Source organism: Haliotis asinina, chromosome 16, assembly GCF_037392515.1.
Source record: "Haliotis asinina isolate JCU_RB_2024 chromosome 16, JCU_Hal_asi_v2, whole genome shotgun sequence".
NCBI classification, from domain to species: Eukaryota; Metazoa; Mollusca; class Gastropoda; order Lepetellida; family Haliotidae; genus Haliotis; species Haliotis asinina.
The window spans coordinates 4,861,700-4,879,074 of NC_090295.1; the positions used below are offsets into that span (position 1 = coordinate 4,861,700).

Genomic DNA, 17,375 nt, shown 5'->3' on the forward strand with positions numbered 1-17,375 from the left:
TGAGAAGATTAACAATAACAACAACATAATTGAGATGAGTTAACAAAAACATGAAAGGATTTAACTAGAGTTGTTGATATAACCAGTGATTAGTATGAAGCCAGGGGTGAGGGTGGGGTGGGGCGGGGTGGGGGATTACAGCGTTGAGGGGACCAATAATGGAGGATTAGTGAGAGATTAATATTTGTTGATTAAAGTGTCAAATTGGTTAGGTAGAAATATACCTTATTCCCTGTTTATGGAAGGGTTGTGTCTGTGGATGTGAATAGCTTCTTCCAATTTTCTCTGGTTGTAATCATGTTTGTTGCTGAAGAGTGTTTTGATAGTGTTCCAATTGATTTTGTGGTCAGGAAATTTGGTGATGTGTTCCAAAATGGCTGATTTTTTGTCTGCTTTGTTTGTTGATGTCTTGTGTTCTTTGATGCGAATGTTTAGTGGTCTGGATGTTTCCCCAATGTAGTTGCTGCCACAGTTGCAGCTCCCATATGCTTGAAAACGGTATAAGAATCCATACCGAAATGGCGCCATTGTGAAAATAAAGAAATTGATCATCCAAAAAACTTGTTCCGTCACCTTTAGCTCAGCAACTTCTAAAATGCCTCTAAAACAGTTTACACCATTAGAATCCCAAGAAAGCCCTAGCAAATGTGTTCACTGAAATCCACAGAGCACGTTTTGTGCAGATGTGGATAGTGTACATTCCTGTTTCGGACGGACGGACACGGAGGGTAATCCTATATGCCCCATGCCATATAAGAAGGGGACATAAAAGCAAAAACATACTGGAATCTTAAGAGTTGGAAAAGCTTCAAAAGACAAACAAAAAAGTATTTCCCTATGTCACTGACTTCCTCAATTCAGAAGACAAAATCATGACAAAGGAACTGTTTCTTTCTTGAATCCCAAGCATTGAAAGATCTGCTTGGAATTACAACAGACCAGAATGGTACTGGAAACCTTCCCTTCTTGGACTCCTCGCCAGAATGTTTAACAAGAAGCCAAGGATGCATGTACACACAATACTGGTGCCAAACATTGACCACACACATATTTCTGACTGTGACTCACCGAAGGCCAGGGCGGTGGGGTAGAAGTGTTGTTCTGGGGTGAGTGGGGAATTGTTGATGTACCTTTTGAGGGAGTCCGGCTTCACCTCAAGGTGCTGGTAACACATAACACACACGTCTTACATTTACAGACCACAGGTTGTTTGAGATTCTGCTCAGCTTAAAACAATGTACAGGATGGTGGGAAGCTTTCATGATTCCTTTCTCACTTTAAGTCAGACACAGTCTATAAAACCAGTGGATATAATTAATGGCTGGTGAGGGTTTAGAAGGACATTTTCTCTCATGGTTGAGATTGGTGATTGAGATCAGGAAGTAATGTTATCATCAACGTAATCACAAACTCACAAGTAAGGCATCAGGATTGGCAAGGTCACACAGTTCTCCCAGCTGATACACAGCAAAGAAGGAACACAGGTCCATAGTCGACTCTCGTATCCTGGAACACCCAAAAACACAAACATATAAGTGGACCATGCATAGAACATAATTCAGACAATGAACCCGAAAGAACAAAAGACAAGAAGCTACTATGTAGTGATGTACCTGATGGATGTGGGCATCTGGGCATGGTACCATCTGTTCATGTCGAAAATGCCCAGATGGTACAGTGACTTGTCCCCTGGACTGTTGTCCTGTACCTCCCACACAAACACACACAGACTGAGGTCTGGGCCATGGCTACCTGCAACACAGAGTCAATGAGGTCATATAGCTATGACTATGACTGATGAGGTGGTCAGACTCACTGACTGGGTTCACACGTCAGCGTATCTCAACTATCATGTTCATGATGTTGATTGCCTGACTGACAGGTACAGATTTGATTATTTACAGACCATCGCCATCTTGCTGAAATATTACTGAAAGTCATGTTAAACAGCAATCAAGTCAAACCAGGACATACAGACCATGTACATGTCTACTCAAAACAGTTGACAGATACTCAAGAGTGGTAATGTATGTTACCAACTACCGTATATTAGCGTGTATAAGCCAGATTTTGAGGACCAAAAAGTGTCTGTAGAAGGGGGTTGGCTTATCTATGAGGCACAATTTCACGAAAGTAATTTTTTCTGGTCGTCAGTGCCATGTCTGGACAATCTTACAGGTTAGCGGTAGACCTGCTATGAAGTCTACGACAATTACAGCCACGTTGTTATGTCTGATCAATAAAATACAAATCAAAGCATACAGTTTTCATTATTTCAAATTACTTTGCCCTTAGTCATTATTAAGTTCTGTACCTACCTATTTACACACAATGTTAATGTTTTAAAAATCAAAATCCTGTCTGGTTGCCATTTGACGTGCCAATCAGATCAGCTGTTTCCTGTCACTTCACATACAGTGATTGCTTCCTGTTGTTTCGAAGATGCCACGCAAGCGATAGGGGGCCCGATCGCTATTGTTTTGTTGTTTGCACAAGCACTTGCAAGAAGTGAGCGAATATTGGAGTAGGGGCAATCACTTGTAACATGTCATTATATCCCCCAGCTGAGAGTCAGTTTCCCTTTACCCTTTTACATTTTCATTTTCGCCTAATCGGAAAATTAGTACTACAGATTTCTCAAATAATATCTATGGCCGTCTTTTCCCCAATGTCAATGGCTTTCCGCTCGGTAACGGTAACTTGGGCAAATACCTCCATTTTCGAAATTACGTAAAGGTAACATGTGAGGTGGCGATTCATTTGATGGTGGGTATCGTTCGAAAGTTCTGAACATCAACCTTGCCAAGAGTATTTTCCGATTTGCAAGAAGCAATCTTATTGGATAAAAACTAGTTTCTAATGACGCTTATATGCCACAATCTGCTAAAAGGATTGTGAATGGTCAAAATCAAACACGTGACCTATGGCAGCGAATCAGATAACAGCAATGGATCATTAATGTCCTTTGTAAACTTATAGACTCAGATGAAAGTTTTGAGTAAAATCATGCTATTCTGAATGTGTTAGGCAACATGCCACCATCCATACATGCATTATGGACATTAGTGCATGTATCGTGATAGGTTATGACCATTGACAAAAAAGCTTTATGCACATTTTTTATCATTAAACATCGTGTCCGAGCGTGAAGTTCGAGGCGACGAAAGCCGAGATGTCACTTGAGGTACGGCACACAATCGCTCAAAAAAAATGGACGTAGTAAGTTATAATGTTCATCTGACAACTTTTACTAGTACTGTTGTTGATTCTATTCTTCAGCTTATTCACATTCATTAATTATCTCCCCAAAACATTGTTACTTTGCTCTTTGACAACTTGATGATATGGACCCATTGATGATGCAAGTATACGATAATTTTTTCCAATAAAATAGGAAAAAATAGTTTATAATTCTAATTCTGTTGGGTTTAACATATGTTTGTGGTTAGAACAGAAAACAAACACAGATTTTTAGAATAATGGTCAGTATTATCTTTATCAGATATTATTCTCCCTTTGCATACTTACGTTTCACATCCAAGGCTGTAACTGCGAGATGTCTTGTGGTGTGGATTGACCACAACCATACTTATGTTTGACATCCAAGACTGATGCAGGGGGTCAGCTTATGCACAAACACACTGTTTTGACACAGATTTGGGGGGTCAAGTTAGGGGGTCGGCTTATACGTGGTAATATACCGTACTCAACAGAGGTCATGTTGCCAGTCACTTAACTGAGGACATGTTGCTGGCTACATAACAGAGGACATGCTGCCGGTTACTTAACTGAGGACATGTTGCTAGCTACTTAACAGAGGACATGCTGCAAGTTACTTAACAGAGGTCAACAACACGCACAAATGTGACTTACTTTCCTCAAAAGACTCATTCTCATGCAGGAGTGACGGTGGAGTGTAGAGTGGGTTGGTGAGAGTGTAGCACGACACTATCTGACTCATCCACGTGGACTTGGTACTGCTGCTGTACGGGTCGGCGGCGAGATTGTGCTCGATCCGCAAACACACAGAGTGCAGCTCCTGAACACAGAAATAGCACAGCTGCAGCCATTTGTTCGGAATGGGAAGTCTTAGATGATTAACTTCTTTATTGTACAATAGTGGCATTTCGTTATGGATTACAACTTACAACTTCTACAATACCTCTCAAACAGTTCAGCGATTGTCGAATTACATATACCTCTACCCTTCACAACAAAAGTCAAATTTAGTCATTTGTCAATGGAAATTTTCAAACAATGTTAACATAAAAGTAAAATCTTATCAAGAATTTCTCATTTCAGTAACCTTTAATAATGTCAACAAATGATTGAGCTCAATACTTGGTATCAGCTATGCTTAACTGCTGCACGAAGTCTCAGGTGAAGGGAAACCATATTGGTTACTACTCAAAAAAGTGTCAGAACACCCATTTTTTTCATGTAACTGTAGTTAATCTGCCTAGGCCCATGAACTAGAACCATTCAGATGTGTATCATCTGGTACACAACAAAACACCAGATGGCAAATAGACATTATTTTCATCGAATAACATGTACTGGTTTTCATGTAATCTGTTGGAGGTTGCTATGTTATCTCACCTCAAAGAACACGCCATAGTTGGCATAAAATGTCTTCTTTCCGTAACTCAGCTGATACAGAGAGATTGTGCTGATGCTCTCTTGTCTGAAACAACAGTGAGGATAAACAGAACATATACATTCAAACTACAAGTCAGTGTGATCAAACAGAGTGAACATTGTCCGTCATATGCTGTCAGTTGTATTCTGGCAAAGGTGACTCAGTAATGATCAGAATAGATCAGGAATGATGGTCAACATCCCACGATGACACTCGTAACCAGGTCAGCCCATCCATGAAGCCACCTTGACCTGCCTATCAACTATAGTTATTTCCCCACCAATAGTCATCCCAAGTAGAAGGCCACAATCACAGGTCAGGGTATAGCAAAGGGACACAACTCTGCAAATCTGCAGTAGTGCCCTGGACAACATGGACATCCATGGGTTAGTAAAACCAGCACAAGTACACCAGTATACCCACCCAACATTGACGACAGAGTTGTCCCTGCCCACCCAGATGTAGCAGAAGTTCTTGGGGTCGTTCTCTGGTTCCTGGTACAGAATATGAGACACAGCTGTTGGTTCTGCTTCAAGACGACTCGAGTACCTGAACAGAAATAGTGACAAGATTCTCTCAAATTCAACAAAAATCAAAATCCTCTTCGGATGGAAGTACTAGTATCTAAAACACTTACAAGACAGCTAATCAGCATTTAGCTCTCTAAACTGGTTGGACATGACACCAAAGTCTTCAGAAAAGAGTATCTAATTTCTGAAAAACAGAAAAACACAAAGACTATTCCCAACTTACTCCATAACAGGGGCATACAGTTTCCACAGCTGAAAGCCTCCAAAGCTGAACCCAACAGCCAGATTGCCGTCTTGGGGGATGTACTTCAGGCATGTGATGCTGATAGAATCTGAAGAAACAAAAGACAATTTGACCTTGCCACTAACAGTGAGGGTTTCCATGGTTGAAAATGGATGATAAATTCCCCCTGCCACCACAAATGTGAAAGAGCAGACAGTTACTTAAAGTTACTACTGAGGTTTCTGATTCTTTGAAAAGAGTCTTCCTTGAGGTACTTGTAAGCATTAAAATGTCTTTTTTAAATCCTACAACAGATGTAACCATATTTTTCGATAAAATATTTACACAAACAAAAACTTATTTTTTGTCTTGTGAGACCAAACCTTCAGGGCCCTGGCAGCTCCCAACAGCCAAGAGCAGGTAACTCAAAGCGTGAACCTCGCACCTCACTTCTCATGCTGAATCAACCCAGTCAGAATGAGGGGAGGTGGGCAGTCCTACCCCAAGGACTCCTCTCTTCAAAGAATCAGAAACCTCTGCTGGTTTGTCCAATTCTTTTTCAAAAGAGATCCTTCTTTGGGTACTAATAAGCATAAGACAGAATCCAAAAGACATGGAGTCGGTAGTGGTATTCTATCTGGCAACAACTAAACCTATGGTGGACTGAAATCTACAATAGATAGAGTAGAAAAAACACACTGAGTCACCTGACCATTGATGTCAATCGGGCCGAGGCATGGCTAGGGCGGGTATAGCAAGCACAAGTTCATACGTGAAATCAAATGACATAAAACTCCAAACCCCAACCATTACAATGGAAAGGAATGTATGGTGACATGCCAAAACAACTACCAACCCTAATATAGCCCCAACCAGCGTAGTGTGGTGAAAGGCAAGGGGAAGGAAAGCATGAAAAAAGCCCATAACCCAGGAGAGAGCTAATATGTACTGCAAACTAATGCTCGAATACACCCCACGTGTTAGGGAGAAGGTTTTGGTGTGACCTCGATGAAAAACCTGAGAAATTTTCTCTGAAAACTTTCTAAGGAAATCGAACTGGTACAAACGTCATTGTATAAGTGGAAAGCTGGATAAAACAGCCCAATAAAATGCTCTCAATGTGAGGAGGGCATGTGTAAATCAACATCACCCGATGTGCTCATAAACACAAACTGCCAAATCCTGAAGCCTCAGGAACAGGGAAAAAGTGTCAACGTGCAAAAATCCCCTGAATAGCAAAAAACGTAGCCGAAGATATCTTGGCTCGCTATTACGCTATGTTGGTCACAGCACTTGCAGCATACCGAATTGAGGCATACCCGACAGTGACCAGAGGGTCCATGCCCAATTCTGACTTAAGACAGATTTATGCATATGAATGGTGATAGCATTCAAAATCGGACCCGCCCTCTCTTGACTGAAGAGAACAGATGGAACGAATTTACACCTAAACCCAACAGAACCTTAAAGAGTGGTAAGGCTATACAATGCAGTGATACAAACCATATCAACTATGAACACAGAACTGATACCGGTTATCACTTGGTCAGAGCTGCAGGACACTCTCCACTGGAGAGAACCAAAAGACCAAACTGAACACGATCCTTAGAGTTAGAATGTGTGATAAGTCAGTAATGGCAAATGAAGGCTTTCTGCTGGTTACAACGTGTGACATAAAAACTATTGGTCAGGTGACACAAGATACTTAAATTTCTTGCAAATTAATTGGAATGAGCACAATTCTAAGAATAAACAATTTCCATGAGAATAAGGCCATTTCTTAACCCCTACATGAAAGTGTTACAAAACACTTCCTTGTGAAATTTTATCCACTATATTCATTTTCCTAAAACCAGTGGAAAATCCTAATTTTTGCATAATAAGTGAAATGGTGTAATTAATAAGTCAAAATCATAATAATTACACCAAAAGAGTCAGCACATCCGCGGAACCGATGCCAGGCACCTCGAAAGTGACCCCGATCCCTTGGCACTGGAGAGTAGCCTCACAAATCAGGGTTCTCACAGTACTGCCGCCAAAAGTGCACTGAGCACAGTCAAACATAGCTTATATTGCTATAGAAATGCCCACACAGGAGTGGCAAGGCAATGCAAGGTTCCCTTGGTGAAGATGGATATTCCACAAAGTGCCGAGGTGATTGGTAACACACTAACTCCTTCACACTCAACAGCCACATAGCTAGGACGTTGATCACTAACTCTGTCACATTCAACAGCCACATAGCCAGGTCGTTGATACACATCAGGCTGAGACCTGAGGTACCAGTGATGGGGATCAGTGCCGTACTAAAGCTCAAGCCTTGGGCTCTGTTTCACAAAACTCTCCTAAGCCTAAGATCTCATAACATTTCTCATAACATTTGCATGTCCTATGTAACAGTATAGAAGGTACAATTGTTACGAGAAAAGTCCGAGCACAGGGGCCCGTTCCACAAAACTCTCATAAGCCTAAGATCTCATAGCTTTTCTCGTAAAAATTGTACCTGCTATTCTGCAACGCAGGACGTGCAAATGCTACGAGAAAAGTTACCAGATCTTAGGCTTACGAGAGTTTTGTGAAACGGGGCTATATCCCCTAAAATGTGCGCCGGTGCAATCTCGACCCCAAGACAAGGTACTTATCTCCTGTCAGAGAATGGAACCCACGTCTGAGAAAAGAGTGTGCACTAACTCCGCTGCTGCTGTAAGTAATAGATCAATCGTTAGTGCTGCAACATTGATTGTGGGAGATGTGTAGAAACCTTTTATCAAATATAATCCCCAATGAAGCAGATTACTGAAAACATAAAATCTGCATGTCTGAAAGAATGCGCAGAAGGTGCAAAAAACCAGAAAAAAAACACCACCTCAGTACTCTGAGCCAGTGTGTAAACATATGAAATGTGTATATGTGTAACATAACACAAACTAACATAACAGGAAAATATTGATGCAAGGCCGTGTTATGAACATCCTTGATCAATGTGAGCATTCTCGGCTAACACTGGAGGCACAGTTTATGACCATCCTGTGGCGGTAGTGTGGCACTGCACCATGCACAGGGCTTAAACTGCAACACACTGAACCACACCAGAGCTACTAGCAGGGACTGTGAAGCAGCAAACACGTAACACACAGAGGAAACTAACAATAATTAAAACACACAGGCGATATTTAAATGCTACAAGCTACAGTCATTTAGCAAAGGAGGAATGAGAATATCAGTATATGAAGTCCATGTAACACCCTTTTGTAAAGAAAGGGCCCATGCATCATCGTATTGGTAAGAGAGTAAACTCAAAACAAACACCATGCATTCAGCAGAACGACAGCATGAAAAGTGATGTACAAGGTTTATGCTTAGAGTTAGCTGCTCTTGGCAGTGGGGGGGCCTCTGCGGGGCTCTGTAGGGCTATTGTTTTTGTTTTGTAAAGATTTTATTGAAAAATATGGTTACAACCATAATTGGAATTGTAAAATAAACATTTTAAAGGACATAAGTACCCCAAGGAGGTAAAAGAATAGCAACAGGCACTACTTCAAGATCTGATGGATATATCTGTCAAGTCTTGTAGAAAGATATTGAAAGGTTTTTGAGTTGTGTTCCATAAATGAATCCCACTCTTCCCTTTTTGAAACTAAGTCCAAAATATATCCATGGAAACAAAGAAAAACAAAAAAGGCAAAAATCTGTAAATTGCAAAAGGCACCATTTTAGAGTTCTGTTTGACACATCTACCAATTTTTGTTGAAAAATAACAAACGGATTACGAACGGAGAAACAAGGTATCGAATATACCCTTTGTCATGTGTCAATTGATATATTCCGATACTCCTGAGTCATGCTACAATTGTAGTCTTAGGCTGATATTAGCGTACCTGTTCTGTAGTCTTTCACAATGGAGTCATCAGGGCGACGGAAACAGAACTCTCCTTTGCAATGAGAATTTTCTGAAACAGTAATAAAATTGTCTTCATCATATAGCAGTGATACCAGTATAGAACACAGACATGAGTGAATGAAACATTAGCAAACCAAAATTAGATATACATAGAATAATACTTCTCTTAACCAACTTCAAGGTTAATTCAGAATTCAGATGAAATGTTTTCGACCTTGTTTTTGTGTGGATAACTTTTATGGACAAAAGTATGGTAAGAAGAAATAAAACAATACAGCTCAGATTTTCTTTTCCCACAAAAAGTTGTCGTTTTAAGTTAAACAAGACTTGGTGTACCATCAAGCACCAGACACAGATGCTGGGATCTGGACAGAGCCTCCTTCCGTGTGTCCTTGACATTGCGACACCGAGGTGTGATGAAGAAGAGGCTGCTTGGACTGACCTCATCTGATGTCTCCTCCTCATCATCCAGGTTCATATCTGAAACATATTTGTTGGTTTAATGATGAAAATTAAAAGCATAATGCTCTTCAATAGTGAGACAAAATTTTAGATCACCTCAGCAAGATTACAGCTATATACAGTCAGTTTGAGTCAGCCACAGACAAATAACAACTTCTGCGTTTTCAATGATGAAAAACAACTTTCTTCAACAGCTTTTTTGGTGGAGTCTGGACAAATTTCAAATATCAGAAAGCTGTTGGGTATTAGTAAATTATAAACATGTGTACTATTTATATTTATGTGGCAATTTGTACAATGATAAAATTTACGATTCATCAGTTCCTTTCTGATTCAAACAGACTGTAGTGATGAAAACATGGTAATCCTTTTAAGATATCTTTCGACAAAGGACAGTAAAATAGGTGGGGTGGGCATATCACAATTTTAAAATAAACCAACCAGAACATAATTAAAATAGCTCTTCAACAGAACATTAACATTTCAATTTTCAATTAAACACACAATTTACAGTTTAATTCAAGTTTAAATTTGGCTATGTTTAAACATTAACAGCCAGTGGCTATCGAAGTAAAGTTTACCTATGAGGTACACATATCCCCCTTGTGTCCCAACTGCCACAATGCCATAGAAACATCTCATCTGCTCGCTGATAGCCCACTCTGGGACTCCATCTCCACCATAGGACAGCACAGTCTCAACACTCGTCACCTGTGGAAATCAAGAACCATATTGTCTAGATCTCTGCACTACCTGAATCCAAGCCATAGATCACATGGTCTCAAATTAACATTTCATTTTCACACGACAGGTAGACATGACACACATTTCAGTCCAATTGACCAATCTGAATAAAGGTTACAAACCAGCTTCAGCCAGTTTCACTGATTATGAATATGAAATTCAACCAAAAAACTGGACTCAGCATTATAAGTTTCTGACATGCCCAAGGGGCGTAACTCTGAGTGTAGAGATGATGATGACGTTAAGGAGGTTGACCCATCTTGATCTAGGGGAAGAGGGTGAGGGTGGAGATTCAGCAATTTTGTACACATGTATGAGGGTAGCGTCAACAATTTTGTACATAACAAGAAGACAAAGTCATCAATATCCATTTAAGCATCTAAATACTATTCATGAACATGTCTACTAAATATCATGACAATGTGTCAGTGTTTCTCCTTCCACTGGCAGAGTGGAAGGAGAACGTTGTGATGGTTTACAGTTCTGCTCCAGAAAAGAACACTACTATCAAATTCAGTCAAGATCGAACTTGTTGCCATGGAAACAGAAAAATATTCTACTTAGAAACCCAAACCTACCAAGAGACCCCACTATACCACCAAACCTATCCATATGCCAAGTTTGGTGAAGAAAGTTATGCTCTGGTGGAGCACAACCAACAATTTCAGTCAGTCAAACTTGCTATCATGGAAACCACAAAAAAATAAAATTCACACAAGTCTTTGAAGGGCATTTAGAAGTAAAATACATAAGAATGAAGATTTTTATGGATATAAACTTCTCTATTATGAGAAAACGTTTCGGAAAAGCATTAACGCCAAAATGTTGTGTACTCATAATAAAGAATTTGATATCTATAAAAATCTTCAAAATTCACACAGTGATGTAACCCCAAAATGGCACATCTAGGAATCATGGTGAACACAGCAAATATGTGTACCAAGCTAGATCAACCTAACGTTTGGGAGATCTGCTCAGGACAAGATAACATCATCAAAGCCATAATCCAAGTCATGTAGCCATAAATTATGAACGGTCCCGAAGAACCATTTTGGGCAAAGTTTAAGAGACAGAAATTAAAGTCAGAGAAACTAATTTTTTTCTCATAGCTGAAGCTTTGCAGTTACCCCACACATCCAGCAGCTCTCACCTGATAAGGCAGTTCCACAGCCTTGACCACTTGTGACGTGGAGACGTCCAGCAGACACACCATTCCCTGGCCAGAGAAAGTGTGCAGACCCACCACCAGTTTGAGCCTCCCTTCATAGCTGAGTTCCTTGACACTCGTAATGAATGTACCTGCATCTTTCAACACAGCCCCAAACTGCCAAGATGCCAGTCTATCTCTTGTGTTGGTTGAGATGACTTCCAGGGAGGGTCCATGGTATAGCCATGTTGCTTTTCCATCTGATGAAGCCAAATCATCATGAATTACTCAATGTGTGATGGTTTCAGTAGTAGCAGTGTTTCCCTTTGCTATACCCGGTTGTATCAACACGTAATTATGTAATCATCAATTAAACACTAATCATTGATTAAATTCTTAATGTTTGATGAGTTAATGAAGTGTTTAAATACAGTTGTATAAACCCTTACTTCAACACCCATTAACTAAGTATGCCTCTAATGAAGGTCCCGTCATTAAGCCATGATTAACTTAGGGGAATCCCCTAAATATTACCCATGATGCATTGCAAACTATAGTATAATTAACGATTAAAGCTTTATTATAGTTTAATACAACTAGGTCCTGGTATTTACCTGAAAATTGCAGGCATAATTTGTTGGGGACTGGAAAATTGAAAGCTAACTAGTATCCGGTAAATAATCATGTATCAAAAATGACATTCAATCTGGCACATTGTGGTTCGTCAATGTAATTAGTCGTTCACAAAGTTCAGTTCAATTATTGTTACCTCGAATTATAGCTTATAATGCAATGAACTGGAGAAAGTTGATGTTTTCCCGATTGTCTAACCACATGTCAAAAGGTTTATGTCGTTATTTTGAATTTGTTCGTATACTTAAGGCATGATAATAGGACATGGCCAGCAAATTTCATTCATGACCAGGACCCTGTTGTATTAACTAGTAATTATGTAATCATCAGTTGAACACTAATCATTGATTAAATTCTTAATGTTCGATTAGTTAATGATGTGTTTAAATACAGTTGCAGAAACCCCTATTTGAACATCCATTAACTGAATATGCCTCCAATGAAGGTCTTGTCATTAAACCATCATTAACCCAAGGGAATCCCCTAATTATTTTCCATGATACATTGCAGGTAAACACTAATCTGTCGTCTGCATGATGGCTGTCGTCAGAAATCGTAGCAAAAATTTTGAAAGTTTTGAAATACAACTTCCAACAGGCCTAGCTGAAGATCACATCAGTGTGTTAAACAGAAAACTAACTAACTTCATTCCTCATGACAAAATGAAGCACATATCGGACAAAATAATGGCCGAGATCAATAGCCTAGGGGTATGGAACAGAACGTCCGAAGAAATCAAGACAAAATGTGACAAAATGTTTCAAAACGCTAAAAAAAGGGTTTTCGAATAGGTAGTTGATGGAATGTTATGTTGTCTGCCATGTTGACATGGCTAATGATGAGTTAATCACACCCCCAAACCTTTATTAGATTAATGATGGATTAATGAAGGGATTCCTTTATTAAGGCTTTCATGCAACTGAAGATAAGCAATGATTAACTAATCATAGCATAATTAACCACTACAGCTCAATTAAAGTTTGATACAACCGGGTTCAGTAAAACTTGAAGTAGCCAGACACAGTGTCTGATAAATAATTAAAGATCATGTAAACTCTAGTAGGGTACAAACACATAAATCATTTATTGACATCGCTATAAATGAAACCCTGCCTTGCCTTAAATCGACCTTTTTGCCAACAGTGCATAATTCTGTCCTGTGAATGAAACTTGAACCAATCTGTGAAGTATACTTATGTGGGCTGCTGTAGAATTCATGGATATTTCCAGGGGTAGATTATCTTGTTTATAGGTTCGTCTAAACTTGCAATTGTGACAACTGCTTTGAAAAATGAAAGCTTTATGTTTTCACAATCTACTGCCATTTAGTTTTGTCACCTGCTTTGCTTATTTTCCAAGATACAACTTATTTTCATAGATGATTCAGTCAAATTTGCTCGCTGCCGTAATGGTTATTTATTGTTCTGTTGGAAGAGGTGTCATACAAAATCTTTCTGGTCATGATTCAAAAACAAATTTAACTATGAGTAGGAAGCAGTTCTGAACATTTTATCTTGATGAAACCAAACCATGATCTAATTGATTCTCAAACTGAGTTTAGACTGCGATGCCACGATTTTAATAAGTGTTGGCCCCCTGTAGCGAACATTCACCTGTCTCTGAATAAATGCTATTTTGGATTGTTTTCACAGAGTTACAAAATCTAAACTATTTTCTACTGGTAGTAAAATATGTATTTGATTGATAGACAACAGGGTTCTGCATGACATTACAAATAACATAACAACCTCACTTTTGGATGCGAAGTGGGTGTCGGTGTAATTACAGTCATACTACTATAGTACTATGAAATCATTATGTTACAAGTTGCATCACGCAAAATCCTTTTGTTATCAATCATTTACTACAACTAGAAAGCAGTTTTGATTTTTTAACTCAATGAAAACAAATGTAAACAGCATCTTCTATCTTGGAAGCGAGGTAGGTGTTTAACCACCCGATTTAGCATGAACTGAGGAATCACGTAGAAATATGTATATGGTGACAGCATCACCCTACACCTAGGAGCATTTGAAGGATACCTAACGATTCAGCATGTCTTTAATGACATTGAGTCATCAGCAAATTGACAAGCTTGTTACACATTTCATATACAACTAACTGAACATGACATCACAACAGTGCTCTGGCTACAGAGTTATGCAACCTGTCTGGTTTTGTTGATGGGCAAGAGTAAAGCAGATGACTTTTTGGCAACTTTAAATCGCTTGGTATTAATTAACCACGCATTTATAAAGAATGACTGTGGTGTTTTGCTTAAGACTAACCACAAGTCTTTCATATGTAATGGTTACAAGAGTACAAGAGTGAGTCTATTCATTCTTAAAGTCAGCAGGAAACACTGAGTGTATTATTTGTTGCTGCTAATGACTTCTATCATGTTTATAGTAAATTGTGTTGCCAGGGATTCACATGGCATCATCTCTTGCCAGATTTAAAAGATTCTCAAAGGAAGTCTGAGGGGTCCGAGAAACAAACATGGTTGCTCAGATTAATCTGATTCGATTTCTGATAATGTGACTCATGGCATACTAAGTGTTATACAGAAGGAATTCTACACCAGATTTTCAAAGTTCAAACTGAGTAAAATGCTCAGCTACATACCCAGTTTACTGAGTGTAAATATTTACCATGCCTCACTGCTCATTATGACATATTGACTGTGTCGTGCAAAATCCTTTTGGTTATCAATCATTTACTACAACTAGTAAGTAGTTTTCATCTTTAACTCACTCAGTGAATGAGTGAATTTAGTTTTGTGCCACACACACTGTGACTCAGCACTATTCCAGCTGTATGGTGGTCATCTGTAAATAATCAAATATGAACCAGACAATCCAGTGATCAACAGTCTGAGCATCGATCTGTGCAAATGGGATGTGATGATGTGTCAGCCAAGTCAGCAAGGCCAGCATCGCCCTCCTATAAATAACAATCTCATTCCTACTAGCATAGATGCTGTCTACATGAGCCCATCACCACAACTGTATCTCAGAATCTTGCATAGCAGGATCAGTTCAATCATCTTATCTATGCCATTTCTTACATTAAATATTCAGTAACACTGAAGAGTGATGTAATGATATCACATGTAAGATGAGAAACATTATTTTCAACATACTTTTGCTAATGCTGGCATGGATGCCTGCAACTTCTACTTTCTCTAAAGCATTCTGAGTTCCTGGTTGGAATGACTGCAGTGTGGAGACATTGCTTGGAGTCAACAGATTTCTCATGTCAGTTGATAGAGGGCTGCCCCCTGAAAACACAAGGAGGAAACCTTTATCAATAATATCATTTTAGCTTGGTGTTGAAAAAAAATGAAAACATTATGATTCATGAATACACAATACCATTTTAGAAAATGAAAACATTATGATTCATGAATACACAATACCATTTTAGAAAGTGGTCAAATGTAACATGTTATAAAATCAGCTGCATTATCATTATTGGATATTTATACAGCGCACATATCCATGCAACTATTGCTTGCTCAAGGCGCTGGTATTCACTGGGTCTGATCACTGGATATCTGTCTCAGTGTCACATAGTATTACCAATCTCAACTCCCTGCTCAGTATACAACTCTTGCTGCCACTAGGCACTAGGTGGACTGGGTGGGACACATAGTCACAGTACTTGGCCCAAGTTTACTGCACGTTGCTGTACCCGCAACTAGGTGTATGCACATATTCATGTGGCCACCATCTGGTCATATACCAACAGATTTGTGGGTTCTTTTAAGTACACAGGGTTGTGTACTGCACACTAGGGGTTGTGACAACATGGAAAGAGTCTGCACACAAAGTTGACTCCAAAGGTTTTTAAACCCAGTCACAGGTGGGTTCGATCCCGATACCTCAACCTTGCTTGATCACTAGCCTGGCACTTTCGCCAGCTCACCCACCGCGCCCCCATCATGCACTACAAGATCAAGTAACATGTGCATTTACTACTTGTTTCACATTCTGATCAGTGACCCTGGATGATCCTCTACAGTACCCCTCAGCTGTTAACAGGCAAGTCCATTACAGGTTCCTGTTAAGATACCTCTTGGGTCACATTTTACCACATCACATCTTTTCGGAGGACAATGCACTTGAACTACAACAAGGCAGTATTCATCACACAGACGACAGACGTAATAATGGATACTAAGGCTTTTCTAACAACAAGAACATTGTTCGTTGACTTTATTGTGCGAACAACTTGAAACATTTCAGATTAATTTACCCTAAACATAAAAAAATGTTCACAACTCGACGTTACAGGCCGAGAGAGCGTTACCTATGACCCCGAAGAAAATCAACGAAAGGAGCAACCTTAATGTCATCCACACATCAACAGACACCCAGATAGTGCAGAAACAACCTAAGGTATTACGTAACCACCACACACAACAACTACATGCAACAGTAGCACTTCGATTCATGCTTTCATTCGCAAAATATTCAGAAGAATTGTGAAATAATTCAATCTAAGGAACTCACTTCGTTATCTTCAGACAAACGGCACTTAGCTTGTCATAGTGTTCACACAAACAATCGGTGAGATTGGGCATAGGTGGAGTATGCCTGGGTGGTGTACCTTCAATAATTTGTAGTCCAATACAATAAATAAGATCAGGATAATTGACGATCAACCATAACTGAACAGCAATGTTTTCAAAGTACCGCCATCTTTTCACACACGTGCAGTTTTCGACTTCTGCGCAGGCGTTTGCACAGGAAGTTGATAAATACTATTTCCTTTAACGCATTCGGCGACCTGTCCGTGATTAGCGGAATCAGCCGAGGATAGCTGAGGTAACTTCGGCCGGTGTATGAGTGACACGACACTTTCTCATCTGTAGATCAATATACTGATCTAAATGATAAAATGGTGTGATATGTACCAATAGTGAACTGCACTACTGTAACTACTTTTCTTTTTACAAACTGTTGCATCATCGGGTAATGGCCGAAATAGTTCTTTAAAATTCCAATGTCCTTTTAGAATAAACTTTAATACATGTATCCTTGCGTTTTGTTTTTCTCTGAAAGATGTTTGCAGAGTATTTTCGTGAAACTTTT

General features: G+C 39.4%; 1 protein-coding gene across 2 annotated transcripts in view; it reads right to left on the reverse strand.

Moving 5' to 3' along the window:
* The window catches only part of LOC137268078 (protein ELYS-like), a 43,880-nt gene extending 26,875 nt beyond the window's left edge, over positions 1-17,005 (reverse strand). The window contains exons 1-13 of one of the 2 annotated variants that reach the window (XM_067802585.1): positions 16,794-17,005; positions 15,422-15,559; positions 11,650-11,906; positions 10,337-10,466; positions 9,630-9,773; positions 9,271-9,342; positions 5,393-5,501; positions 5,063-5,188; positions 4,600-4,684; positions 3,874-4,039; positions 1,614-1,752; positions 1,416-1,506; positions 1,069-1,162 (exon numbers count right to left, since the gene is read on the reverse strand). In XM_067802585.1, the coding sequence (XP_067658686.1) occupies positions 1,069-1,162; positions 1,416-1,506; positions 1,614-1,752; positions 3,874-4,039; positions 4,600-4,684; positions 5,063-5,188; positions 5,393-5,501; positions 9,271-9,342; positions 9,630-9,773; positions 10,337-10,466; positions 11,650-11,906; positions 15,422-15,536 (1,528 nt within the window). In that variant the 5' untranslated portion in view covers positions 15,537-15,559; positions 16,794-17,005. The remainder of the gene's footprint in view (positions 1-1,068; positions 1,163-1,415; positions 1,507-1,613; positions 1,753-3,873; positions 4,040-4,599; positions 4,685-5,062; positions 5,189-5,392; positions 5,502-9,270; positions 9,343-9,629; positions 9,774-10,336; positions 10,467-11,649; positions 11,907-15,421; positions 15,560-16,793) is intronic. The other variant, XM_067802586.1, reaches the window with a different exon arrangement.
* Positions 17,006-17,375: the final 370 nt, after the last annotated feature.